Source organism: Euprymna scolopes, chromosome 1 (genome assembly GCF_053919585.1).
Source record: "Euprymna scolopes isolate OS-2025 chromosome 1, ASM5391958v1, whole genome shotgun sequence".
Lineage (NCBI taxonomy): Eukaryota > Metazoa > Mollusca > Cephalopoda > Sepiida > Sepiolidae > Euprymna > Euprymna scolopes.
In genome coordinates, this window is record NC_136482.1 from 177,226,319 (window position 1) to 177,239,850 (window position 13,532).

A 13,532-nucleotide genomic window follows, 5' to 3' on the forward strand; every position below is an offset into this window, starting at 1 on the left:
TATTACTTACACTCAATTCTATTTATGCGTATTTTCTATATTGTGCATAGTTGTGTAGCAGTTAGGATGAAAAGTTCTAGCACACGTATATATTTATTTTCGGAAAGTTTAGATGAGATAAGGCATTGGTACAGTCAATTTCAAGCCTGATAATAGGGAACCGTTTTAGGTCCCCCATATCAAGCTATCACCTCTCTCCAGCTGATCTATCTCCTCTGTTTATAACTGGAAGTGGAAACATTCACATACATTACAAGATCTTGTGCAAACCTTGTGTTTTTAAAAACCTTAAATTTCAAATGATTAAATTTGAAAAATTGTCTGTTTAAATAGTGTTCCCTATTATCAGGTTTGAAACTGACGGTACTGATGACTTATCTAAACTTTCTGAAAATAAAAATATTAATATTACACTCTTATTTTGAAATTATTCTTATAATAGAGCACTCTGCTGGAATTCTTTTTTCCAAAATATAACCAAGTATATATATATATATGACATTGTGTATGTGTGGGGGACAGTCTATCAAACTCCTGTGAATTTTTGGTTTAAAGACTTGAAACTTGATATATAGGGTATTTGGACCAACTGTATTATTCAATCTGATTCTTCAAAAACAACTTACTTTCCTTTTTATTTTCTTCATAAATTGATGCTAGAATGTAGTAGCTGAGGGCTAAATATGTTGAACAAAAAAATGATTACCAATGTCAGAGAGTAATATACTCTATAATATAAATAATTACTCTACTTATAGAATTATATTTGACAATTTTATTCAGTATTAAAGAATCCCTAGATGGTTGATATGCTGTAAAACAGGACAAAATCATCAAGAAAAATACTTATAAAACAATCATAGGGTTGCAACATTGCAGTGATGTGACAGGGGCTGGAATTTAGCAGACAGTGTGGAACCTATTAGTGCAATGTTATACAGGGAACCAACACGTATCCTCAGTTGCAAAGAAAACAAAGAATAGAAAAAAAAACTCGCTTTTTTTTTTTTTTTTTTTTTTTTTTTTTTTTTTTTTACAACAACACCATTTATTTCCTCATTGTTACGGCACTGACATCATCCATATGATCTCGAATGTTATCTCGTTCCATGCTTCATGTCTCTGCTATGTTGCATTTGGGTAGAAATTCTGCCGAAGAGGGGAAAATCTAGTAGCTGATGCATCAAATCATATGTGGCAACAATACTCCATGCTTGAGTTAATGGTGGCATCCTAAAGATATAGAGATAAACTGGTAGGTGTGAGAAGTTTTCTAGTTTGGTAGAGTCTATCTTCTTTGCGGCAGACTTGGCAGCATCTTCTATGTAATTATCCCATCATGTTGCCTGAGAATATTAGGCCAAGGAATTTAAATGTTAGACTCTCAGGAAGGGTGCTATCAGGTATGACAATTTAGTAATTGGAAAGGTTTTTTGTAGTTGCTAACAGAAAGGCACTTTGATTAAATGTGAGCATCCATCATCCGTTTTTGGATCTATTCTACTCCAGACTGGAGGCAATTTTTCAAGGATTTAACCAGTGCCTTGCATGTGTAGGAATCTGATTTGTCCTTCTAGTGAGGATAGAAAATGTACCAATCCTTAACAAATATATCAATCTCAGACGCTTGCTTGTGCAGTGATAAAACTTCTCAAATGCACTTGTGATGTTAGGTTGTATAAAAGTGTTAATTTTGGTCAAAATCAGGCTTTCTTCTTTAATCAGATTTTTTTTTGATTTTCAATACTTATCAAATGCATGCTGATACAAAACCTACATAAGAACACTCGTAGATACATCAAGTATCTTTGTGTGAAGTTTCAAAAAAAAATTGGCCCAGCCGTTTCAGAGTCCATAGGGAATGAACTAACACACCCACCCACACAGTTCCTTTTATATAAAAGTATATATAGCCTTGGAAGTTTTTTTTTACCTTGAAAACTATATAAAAAATGTTTTAGTCCTTCAGTAGAAAATTATTTTATTAAATCTCCTGCAATCACTGAATCAACTTGCTTTCTCAAGTTCATAATAATCCTAAGTTTTCAGGGATCATCAGTTGTTTACCATGAAACACTGTTTTGAGGATTTAAAAACAAAATAGTATATTAAATTATATGGCTCTCCTGTGTTGATCATATATATATGTACGTATCTATTTTGCTCAGGTGTAAGTTTATAAAAATGTTTGTTATTTTAGGTTGAGGTCTGGAAGGATATTGAGATTTTGATATTAATAATGAAGACATTGCTTGAAAACAACAAGTGTTCATTTGTAAGTTCTTCTCAAATTTGATTCTTTTTATTTTATCACTATTTTAACTATTTGTTTTTTAGAAAAAGAAAAAAAATTCACTTTGTAAATTTTGATGCTAAAACTATTTTTTGAAAAGATTTAATAATTTGGAATTCAGTTTTGGATTTTGCATTTTAAAAGAAATTACATTTTATTCATTTTTTTCTTTTCAAGTTGGGTGCATTTTTGCATTTTAACTTTTGCATATTTTTATTTGTAAATTGTATGAACAAAAAAAAAATAAGAAGGGAACCCTCTTATTTTTTTTTTTCTGTCAACAAAAATCTCTACATTAAAAATTTTTTGTGTGTTTCTCTGGTGAGCATAAAATTGATAATTACACATTGAATTTTTTTTTTTATTTACTATTAATTACATGTTTATTGAAATCAAGAATATAATATAAAAACAAAATTTTGAAAGATATTTAGAATTTATTACTGAAAAATGTATTTAGGTAATTAATTCATATTTCAGTCATGTGAATTATCTTGAGTTGAAAGAACACATATTCGAGCACTGATGACAAAGATGTTTGCTCTTCGCATAAGCAATAGTAGTCCTTTTTTTTTTTCATCACCAACAAAACACATGCAAATGATGTGGCATTCATTTTTCTTTCTTTTTTTTACAAAGGGAGTCACCACTTATCAAGGCCTAAAGGCCACTCAAGAATAAGTTAATGAATGTATGGTGGTCACCGGGACAACATAATAATTGTTAGTGTTGGAAATTGGGTAAAAATGTATTATTTAGGGGCACGGCTCAACAAGAACTTGTTTATATTGGACTTGAAGACAATCATATTGTAGTCAGCTGAAAAACAGGCCACAGGAACAGAGTTCCACAAGTGGGCAGTTCTATGAAAGAAGCTTTGTTTATGGAATTTGCGTTTAGCTTTATGCACAGATAGAAGGGGAAATAGGTGATTAGGTTTGCATACCACTGTTTGCTTACAGCGGACACATGCTAACTGTGGACACTTATTTTTCTATTTCTTTGCACCATGACCACAATGTTTGAAATCTTATTCACAAAAATGATTGAATACATTAAATACAATATTTTAGCTTTTTCATGAAAAAGTCAGCCATAGGAAAAAAAAAACAAACTTTGTAACCTTTCAAAATTTTAAAAGGATTTGGAAGCATTTAAACTGTTAAAAAGAAAGGCAATTAAGCTGGCTTTAAAAATATTAGCAAATCCTCATGCTCAAAAGCTTCCATCTTTGTTATGATGACTGAATTTATGCACTCTGGGTCTTCATTAATAGATTCCATAGTTGCCATAGCAAAATTAGTTATAGTTTTATCACAATTTAGTTCAATTACATAATAATTTGAAGACCAAATGATACTGTGATAATTAAATTTAACTTTAAAAATCCTATTTAAATAATTTGGTTAAAAACAAAGAATATGAAAGTAAAATGATTGGTAGGTATACAGCTAGTTATATATACATACATACATATATATATATATGTGTGTGTGTATGAAATCACTGTGCACATGAATTGTAATGCTTAAATCAAATTGTTGCATCTTCAATAATTATTTTGATAGTATATTTTCTACTTCAATCTCTGGTAATTCCTTGTAAGACATAAGCAATTAGATACATACCTTTATGTCCAATTAGAATTCAAATAGATTGTCTTTTTATGCGAAAATTCAATAAAATTAAAAAAAAAAACATTAGTTTTATTTAGAATTCTACTTAATTCAAAAAAAAAAAAAGAAAATACAGAAAAATCTTTGCTGTACATACCTGTCATATTCCAAAAATCATGTAAATTGGTCAAGTAGTTTCTTTTTAACTAAGAAAATCAAAATTTATGATTTTCAGCAATTAATTATTTTGAATACAAACGAAATCTCGGTAGTCAAATTGAGTTATCTCTATTATGAAACAACATGGCGCCTCGGTTTCTTGCTCCTGTCTGTCTCGTCATACAATTTGATTTTTTTAGTTAAAAAAACTAAAAAGAAAAAAAAATCTATGCTTACATACATCATAAAGATTTGTCCATATTTTTGTTTTTTAATTAAGTCAAATTTTAAATTAAATGTCAAATTATTTAGTTTTGTAAACTTTTATAATTTCATCTTAATTTTCTTTTCTCTTTTTGTGTTTTTGTTTTTATTATTAGATTCATCAAAATGACAAAGTGGATACATTGACCGTTCAGTTTTACAAGTTGTCTTTCAAGGACTCTAAAGAGATTTGCTTCCTTGTGAAAAATCTTGTTGAGAATGTAGCATCAATTATGCTTTCTTTAAAGTCATCATCTAATGAAAGTAAGCATTTGTTTTTAATATCCCTCTTAGCTATAGATATATGGCGGATGTTCCAAAAGTAATGCCTCGCATTTTTTTATTCCACCCGAATGGATCCGAGAGGATTGCAAAATGCTTTGTTATGATGACTGAATTTATGCACTTTGGGTCTTCATTTATTACTTTTCTAATTTCTGCTCTAAGCTACTTTGTTCATAAACCAAACCCTTAGAACTTTCGTCAATAACTTCCACGTTCCCGTCATCGCTCATGGCTAAGTGACATTCCATCACTGTGATATGATTTATTGCCCAAATTCTCTCGGTAACATTTGTATCGCTTACAAACAAATTCATTATCTACCTCTTCTATTTCTGTATTCCAAACTTAATAGGATCGGTAGTGTTGTTTTATGTATTTTGGGTTTCGGAGATGGAATTCCTTTTCCCAGTTGGATTTTCATCCGGATGCGGGATATAATGGATGATTTCATCTAAAATATAAATTTATTTTTTCCTTCAGCCTTAGTGATCTTATCCTTCTTAAGTCTGCTTTTTAGCTTCCTAATTTCCTCATCTCCTTGCTCATGTACCATGTGTAATTCTACTAGTGTAAGCTTCTCAAACTTTTCTGCTTGAGACTCTTTAATTTAGCAAATTTCTGAAGTTCAGACCATTTTGAGTTTTTTGCGTTAACCTCGTAGGCCCTGTCATCGATTCCTAGTTGTTTGTCCTGGCTGATGCTTGAAGTGCCTTTTGAACGTGATAAGTCTGCATACACATTCTTTGTGCTCTTCAAATACTTTTCAAAATTATAACACGCTATACTCCAAGTCCATAGCCGAATTTTCCTATTTTGCATGGGTGAGTTTAACAAGTATTCAAGCTGTTTATAATTTTAGTAAATGATAAATTTAGCATTATGTAAGTAGTGCTTTAACGTTTGCAGTGCAATTGTCGACCACCTTGTTTGAGTGTCACTCAATTTATAGGACAAGAAATATATATTATTCCTTAGTCGGATCCGTACCAATTGGTATATATATTATTCCTTAATTGGAATTCATTTTGGAGATGAGCATTATATATATTAATTTATTTTTATTTCGGATTATTATTCTCATCTTTTATTAGTTGTTGTTTTCATCTTTATTGGTTGTTGTTTTTCACAACGTTTCGGCCAACTATTCCTCTGGCCTTCGTCAGGTGGTAACCATGACGGATAGGAACTTTGAATCTCCTAACTGCATTCTCAGCAATCACTGCCATCCGTAGTTGTTGTCGTCTCACCACGTTTTTGGCCAAGTAAACCTCTGGCTGGCTTTGGGTAGGATTGAAACTAACTAATAAAGATGAGAATAATAGTCCGAAATAAAAATTAATATATATAATGCTCATCTCAAAAATGAATTCCAATTAAGGAATAATATATATACCAATCGATACGGACCCGACTATGGAAGATCAGATAATAAATAAATGTGGATTTATAAGATCAAAGAATCCAACCTTGATCGCCCTTCGGGGCCCGTGGCGTAGTTGATAGACATTGAATCTCTACGGTTCCAGATGGACATTGTCTGAAGATAGCGGTTTCAATCCTACCCAAAGCCAGCCAGAGGTTTACTTGGCCAAAAACGTGGTAAGACGACAACAACTATGGATGGCAGTGATTGCTGAGAATGCAGTTAGGAGATTCGAGGTTCCTATCCATCGTGGTTACCACCTGACGAAGGCCAGAGGAATAGTTGGCCGAAATGTTGTGAAAAACAACAACCAATAAAGATGAAAAACAACAACTAATAAAGATGAGAATAATAGTCCGAAATAAAAATAAATTAATAAGAAATAGATGGGTTTCTCTAATTCTATTTCCTTATCCTCATTGTCTAATGTCTGAGTCAAACATGTGCCTATTACAAAATTCAACGCGTCCGTGTAGAGGTTATACACTCGGGTGAGGTCTAGCTATGCAAGTCCTCATCTCCGCCAACATTCCCTTCTTTGTCAAAAGCAAGTTAATAAAAAAAAAAAAAATGCACCTGTCAGAGGTCACATTTGGTAGAAATATTGTGAAAATAATAGCCGAGATGAGAATAGTAGCCTGAATAATACAATTGTTGTATTCCCGTGGAGGTGTGTATATATTCTGTACATGTATACATAACAAATGTCTTATTGAATGTGTGTGGGATCGCCTAGTTTTCAAAATGTCACAAAACAACTTATCTGGTGTATGTTCACATATAACGACAAATAAGAGATGAAACAAACATCTTTCTGGTGCTACCAGATCAGGCTGCTCTGTGGCTTCCTGAGACGAAATGCACCTACATTGGCGTTTTTTGTTTTCTAATCTTTTTTGTAAAACTTAATTATGTTCTGCAAAACCAAAAACAACAGCCTATCTCCCTCCCCTTTTAATTTTATTTTTTCCTACCCTACTCCCGGTCCTGGATATGACCTTAAACTATATCTGATGGTGAGGTCCGGCTTACGGGCTTTGGGGAGTGTGGAGCCACCTCTTAATTGCCATTGCTCCCAGGTCCACCCTGACCCGGAGTGGTAGTACCTGTTAGGGTTCCAACTATGGGTTAAATAGAAGCAGATTTTAAAAAGGAAAAGAAACAACAAAAAAAAAGAAAAAGAAAACAAATATATTCTATTAAATTATTATTATTATTATTTTTTTATTATTTTTTATTTTTTGCCCTGTCGGTAGGGCATGAGAATAAACCGACTGCCCCCCTGCAGAGGGTAAAAACCCCTCAATGGGGCAACCAGTTAGCCGTGGGTTGCTACCCGTAATGTCTTAGGACGTGATCCTGGTGATTGAGCGAACCTAGACCAGGATACATAGAAGTTTAGGCACCGCAACACATTACTTTGGCCCTTACTTCGACTAGACGGGCGGTCGGAGAGGCCCGATCCGACCAATCGGCCAGTCACGCCAAGCCCCACCATATATTGCCCATTCCAAAAACTCACTACTAACACAATACACCCCCCCTCTCCCACAAATAACCCTACTCCCTAATATATGATGGAAAGCAGTGGCTGAGGGTCAATCGATTAGGTGTGAATATCGATGACGAGGCTGTAAACCCCTCAGGATTGCTACAGATCCCATAGCAATATCAAGAGAGCACAGATAATCATTATGATACCACCAAAGTCGGTTATATCATCATTGTATCCCTGTGGAGGCTGGGCGAATGGGTTTCCCCCCAGGCTCTTCCCAAATAGGACTCCGAGGTGGGTGGGGAACAAAGATGACGAAAAAAGAAAAACAAAATATATGGCTTATTCCTCCCAAAAACCACCCAACCACCCAAAGAGAACCCACTCTGATGTCTCTGACATTAGTAGCTCTGAGGAAGAGACGATAAAACCAAGGAACTCAACATTCGTAGTAATAGAATCAATAGAGGAAACTCCTTTGAGCAAACTATCACCTTTTAAAATTGAAAGAAATCTTAAAACTTTAAAATCAAAGTCTATTAAAAAACAATTTAACAGCAGCCTACTAATAGAAACCCATAACGAAGAACAAACTAAAGAAATATTGAAATTAAAATGATTTGAAAACATCAAAGTCAAATGCTACAGACATCCAACCCTAAATACCTGCAAAGGAGTTGTGAAAAGCCACGAACTTGCACTTTGTCCCTTGGAGGAAATCAAGACAAACTTACAGAAACTGAATGTGTTAGATGTTCGTAGAGTTCAAATCAAAAAAAAAAAACAGTGAGAAAATCGATGCCAATATATATATACTAACTTTTGATTCCCTCACCATACCCAAAGAAGTGAAAGTTGAATATATGAAAATGTAGAAATTTATATTCCAAACCCCCTCCAATACTTCAAGTGCCAGAAGTTTGGACACCATCAAGATCGGTGCACACGATTACCAGTGTGTGGAAGATGTGGAGAAAGCAGCCCACACATTGATTGCAGAAAAGATTTCAAGTGTGCCAACTGCCTTGGAAATCATGGCGCTGGCTCTAGATACTGTGAAATATAGAAAAGAGAAAAAGTGACCAAACTAAAACATACAAAGAATATATCCTACCCAGAGGCCAGGAAAATCATTGAAACTAAAACGTATGCAGATGCAACTAAAAAAAACTACTCCAATCAACAATCAAAATGGTCATATACATGTAATGGATACAACTGACAAGAAAATTGATGTCCTAAGCAAACTAATAAAGGAAATGAAAGAACTATTAGAAGAAATGAGGAAAATGAATAGTGCAATGTCTGCAACCAATCCAAGGATAATATTAAGTAAAGACACGACTGAACCACAAAAAGAAACAAAACCACAAACCATTTCTACAAAAACAACCGAACAACCATCAAACACATCACAAGCCAGAAAAGAATCAAAAATCCCCCCAGACAAAAAAACAAAACAAACAAAAACAGGAAAAGAAAGATCCCGATCTATATCTCGAACAGGGACTCCGACAGAAAATAGATTTGAGGGATTGGAGACGATGGAAGTTGAACACAATTCCAAATGATGAACAAAATATTACAATGGAATATCAGAGGGATAAAAGCAAACCAAAATGAACTCACATTATTAATAACAAATATGAGCCCAGCACTTGTCTGTCTGCAGGAGACCTTTCTGAAAGAAAATAATACCATCAACATAAAACACTACACATCTTACAACTACATAAATAAAGATACGGACAGAGCTTCTGGAGGCACATCAATACTCGTGAAGAATGAAGTCCCTCAAAGACAAATAAATATAAACACAAACTTGCAAGCAATTGCAGTTTCAGTGACTCTACATAGAACTATAACACTTTGCTCAATCTACATCCCTCCAAAAGATACAATCAACGAAACTGAGATAACTCAATTAATAAAACAACTCCCTAAACCCTTTTTTCTACTAGGAGATCTCAACAGTCACAATGTAATATGGGGAAGTAAAGAAACAAATAAAAAAGGAAAAGAAATAGAAAACATAATAAATAAAAATAATCTATGCCTCCTTAATAATCAAAACTACACCTATATGTATCCAGCAACAGGTACTTTCACCGCTATCGACCTTACCTTATGTGATCCTTCCATATATATGGACTATGATTGGAAAGTACACAATGACACCTGTGGGATAGATCATTTCCCAATCATCCTGGAAAGTCTAAGTACTAGTACTGAACAAAAAACACCCAAATGGAACCTACATAAAGCGGATTGGGAAGACTTCCAGGAACAGTGCAAAAACCAATTAATTATCAAAAAGAAAGATGAAGATGACCATTTACTACTTCATTAAAACACTCACAAACATAGCAAATAATACCATACCGAAAACAACCAAAACCAACAATCACAACAAACCTTGGTTCACAAAAGAATGCAGAAAAGCCATCAGAGCTCGACAAGCTGCCTTGATAAAATTCGAAAAGTATCCAACAAGCGAAAATCTGGATTTCTTCAAAAACAACAGAGCAAAAGCCAGACGAATCATAAAGGAATCCAAAAGAACAACATGGAGAAATTATATACCCAAAATTAATGTGAATACCAAGGCAAAAACAGTTTGGAACATGAGGAAAATAGAAGGAAAGTGTAGTAGTACACCAATATCCCACATCTCTAAAGACAACAAAATATACACCAATCAAAAAGACATTTCCAATAACCTGGCAGATAATTTATCAAAAATTTCATCATGTGACAGACAAACAGAGAAATTCAAAAAGATTAGAGAAAAGGAAGAGAAGAAAATTCTATTTAAATCACAAAATACCGAAAAATACAACCAACCTCTTACCTTGCCTGAATTAAAAGAATCGCTAACCAAATCCCATGACACAGCTACAGGGCACGATGAAATTCCATATGAAATCCTCAAAAAACTTCCAGAAACCTCAATGAAATACCTACTTGAAATTTTCAATATTATATGGTCCAGTGGAAACGTACCTGAGACCTGGAAAGAGGCCACAATAATACCAATCCCCAAATCTGAAAACTCAAACATCCAATCCCAATCAAGTAACGTCTCAGATCCATTGAATTTCAGGCCAATAGCTCTAACAAGCTGCATTTGTAAAACCATGGAAAGGATTATAAACAAAAGACTAATCTGGTTCCTGGAAACAGAATCTTATTACAGAATTTCAAACAGGATTCAGGAAAAACCGAAGTTCAATAGACCACATAGTAAGACTTGAAACCTTCATCAGAGAACCCTTTGTAAGGAAGGAACATTTAACAGCAGTGTTTTTTGACATGGAAAAAACCTACGATACTGTGTGGAAGTACGGTGTTACAAGGGATCTGAAGGCGCTTGGACTAAAAGGCAGAATGCCAATTTTTATTGAAAATTTTTAAAAAAATAGACGGTTCAGAATAAAGGTTGGCACAGCTCTCTCGGACTTGAAGGAACAAGAGAATGGAGTACCTCAAGGGAGTATACTGTCAGTGACCCTGTTCAGTATCCGAATTAACAACATTGTAAAAAACCTCAATCCTGGGGTAGATTGCTCCCTATATGTGGATGACTTCCTAATATGCTGTAGATCTAGATATATATCTATAATAGAAAGGAAGCTTCAATTGTGCTTAAACAAAGTAATGAGATGGACGGAAGAGAATGGATTTAGATTCTCCAAAAGAAAAACGAAATGCATGCATTTCTGCAAACTAAAGAACATGCATAATGATCCTGTCCTCACCATGGAAGGAACGCCCATACCCGTTACTGACCAGTACAAATTCTTAGGGATTTTATTTGACAAAAAGTTAACACATTCATCCCACACATAAACTATCTGAAAAAAAAATGTAACAAAGCTGTAAATCTTTTGAGAGTGGTAGCACATACCGATTGGGGTGCAGACAGAGAAACACTCCTTAAACTTTACAGAGCACTAGTCCGCTCAAAGCTAGACTACGGCTGTTTCATATATGGATCAACTCGAACATCATATATAAAAAGCCTAGACCCTATTCACCATACTGGCCTAAGATTGGCCCTAGGAGCATACAGAACCTCCCCCGTGAACAGTCTATACACGGAAGCACATGAACCCCCACTAGATCTAAGGCAAGAAAAGTTAGCCCTTCAATATTTACTCAAACTGAAGTCTTGCCCAAACAACCCTGCATACCAATGTACATTCTATCCTAAATATGAAGAACTCTTCAACATGAGAGGAAAAACTATCAAAACTTTCTGGCTCCGAATGAAGGAAAGCATTGAAGAATCGAAAATTCCAATCTCCAGCATTCACAACTTCATACTACCTAAAACACCCCCATGGACCATGAAACAAGTAGAAATAAAACTGAACCTAAACAAAAAGTCCAAATCTATCACAAACCCTATTGAATACCACGACGAACTTCAACATTTAAAATTACGATATTCAGACTACACCTTTATCTACACAGACGGGTCTAAAAGCAACAATCACACTGGATGTGCAGCAACGTACCATAAAACCACAATGAAGAGAAATCTTCAAAATGAAGCATCTATATTCACTGCAGAGACTATAGCTATCGATCTAGCACTCAACATAATTTCAGAGGAAACCACCAAAAACTTCATCATTCTCACAGATTCTCTATCAGTCCTATTATCTATACAAAATCAAAAACAAGAAAATCCACTAACAACAAAATTAATAGAAAAAATCAATATCCTTTCAACCACTAAAAACATTATTCTCGTCTGGATCCCCAGCCATGTGGGGATCAAAGGCAATGACAGGACAGATACAGCTGCAAAAAAATCTTCTCACCTTCCAACTGACAATTTTAAGATTCCACATACTGATTTTAGACCCCAGATAAAAGCATACATACAGGAAAAATGGCAACTGCGGTGGAGTCAGCAAGAGGGCAGCAAATCATACTCAATCAAACCTGAACTTAAGGAACGATGTCCGGACATCAAGAGATCATGCCGAGAAGATGTAATATTGACTCGGCTGTGCATAGGACACACCAACTTTACTCATTCTTATATACTAAATGGAGAATCGGTGCCAGAGTGCATCCCATGCCAGGAGACACTCACAGTAAAACATATCCTAGTTGGGTGTGATGACCTCGCCCCAACTAGAAAATTATATTATACAGAAAGCAATATGGAGGACCTTTTTGAAAAGGTCAACTCAACAAATATTCTAGCATACCTAAGGAAAGTAAATTTATATAAGAAAATTTAAGGAAATTTAAAGTCACTCAAATATACACATCCATGTATAAATACAACATTTAATTTCTAAGTTCGATTTTATAAAAAAGGGAGGAAAGGCTGAAAAAGTGTCCCCCCCCCCCCAACAAAAAATAGTTTAAAAAAAAAAAAAAAAAAGGACTCCGGCATTAAATGACCACATAGGTTGATATGCTGTAAAACCAATCAATCAATCAATCATCTTTGTCTCTTGCCAGACAAAGGAAGACATACCTTCAACAAAAGGGATGAATACCATTCTATGGGGTTAAAACATTTGGTCAATTAGGGAACACATTTGACCCATCTTTGATCTTGTTGGATGGAAAGCTGCAACGGAAATTCTACTACGAACAACAAACCTCAGGTTTTTATACAGCAACCTTTATTCCAAATGTTGTTCCCATCTTGTGAAGGTTGAACGTTGATACAATTCTGTCTACATCTTAATTATCGACTTTGCCCCTGCTGAGTGCCATCCTGTCTGTTGACCGTTTTTTTTTCAGCCACACATTACAGACTTTCTGAGGTGTCTCTAAACTCATTACGTCATATATTTATGTAACCAAAGATCCTTGCCTGGTCTTTTTTCACGTATCTTTGTTTATTAAAACCAAGCATTCCAATCCTATATTATTAAACATCCTTCTAAACATTGTATTGTTTTATATTTCTGACTTAATTATTTCTACATTAAATTCTGTTATCAAAACACTTTATTTCCATAACGT

At 34.4% G+C, this 13,532-nt stretch overlaps 1 protein-coding gene across 1 annotated transcript in view; it reads left to right on the forward strand.

Annotated features, from left to right (window-relative positions):
- The window catches only part of LOC145277776 (kinesin-like protein KIF14), a 122,648-nt gene that overhangs the window by 104,901 nt on the left and 4,215 nt on the right, over nt 1-13,532 (forward strand). Inside the window, exons 29-30 of the mRNA XM_080129528.1 lie at nt 2,201-2,275; nt 4,449-4,596. Coding sequence (XP_079985654.1) covers nt 2,201-2,275; nt 4,449-4,596 — 223 coding nt within the window. The remainder of the gene's footprint in view (nt 1-2,200; nt 2,276-4,448; nt 4,597-13,532) is intronic.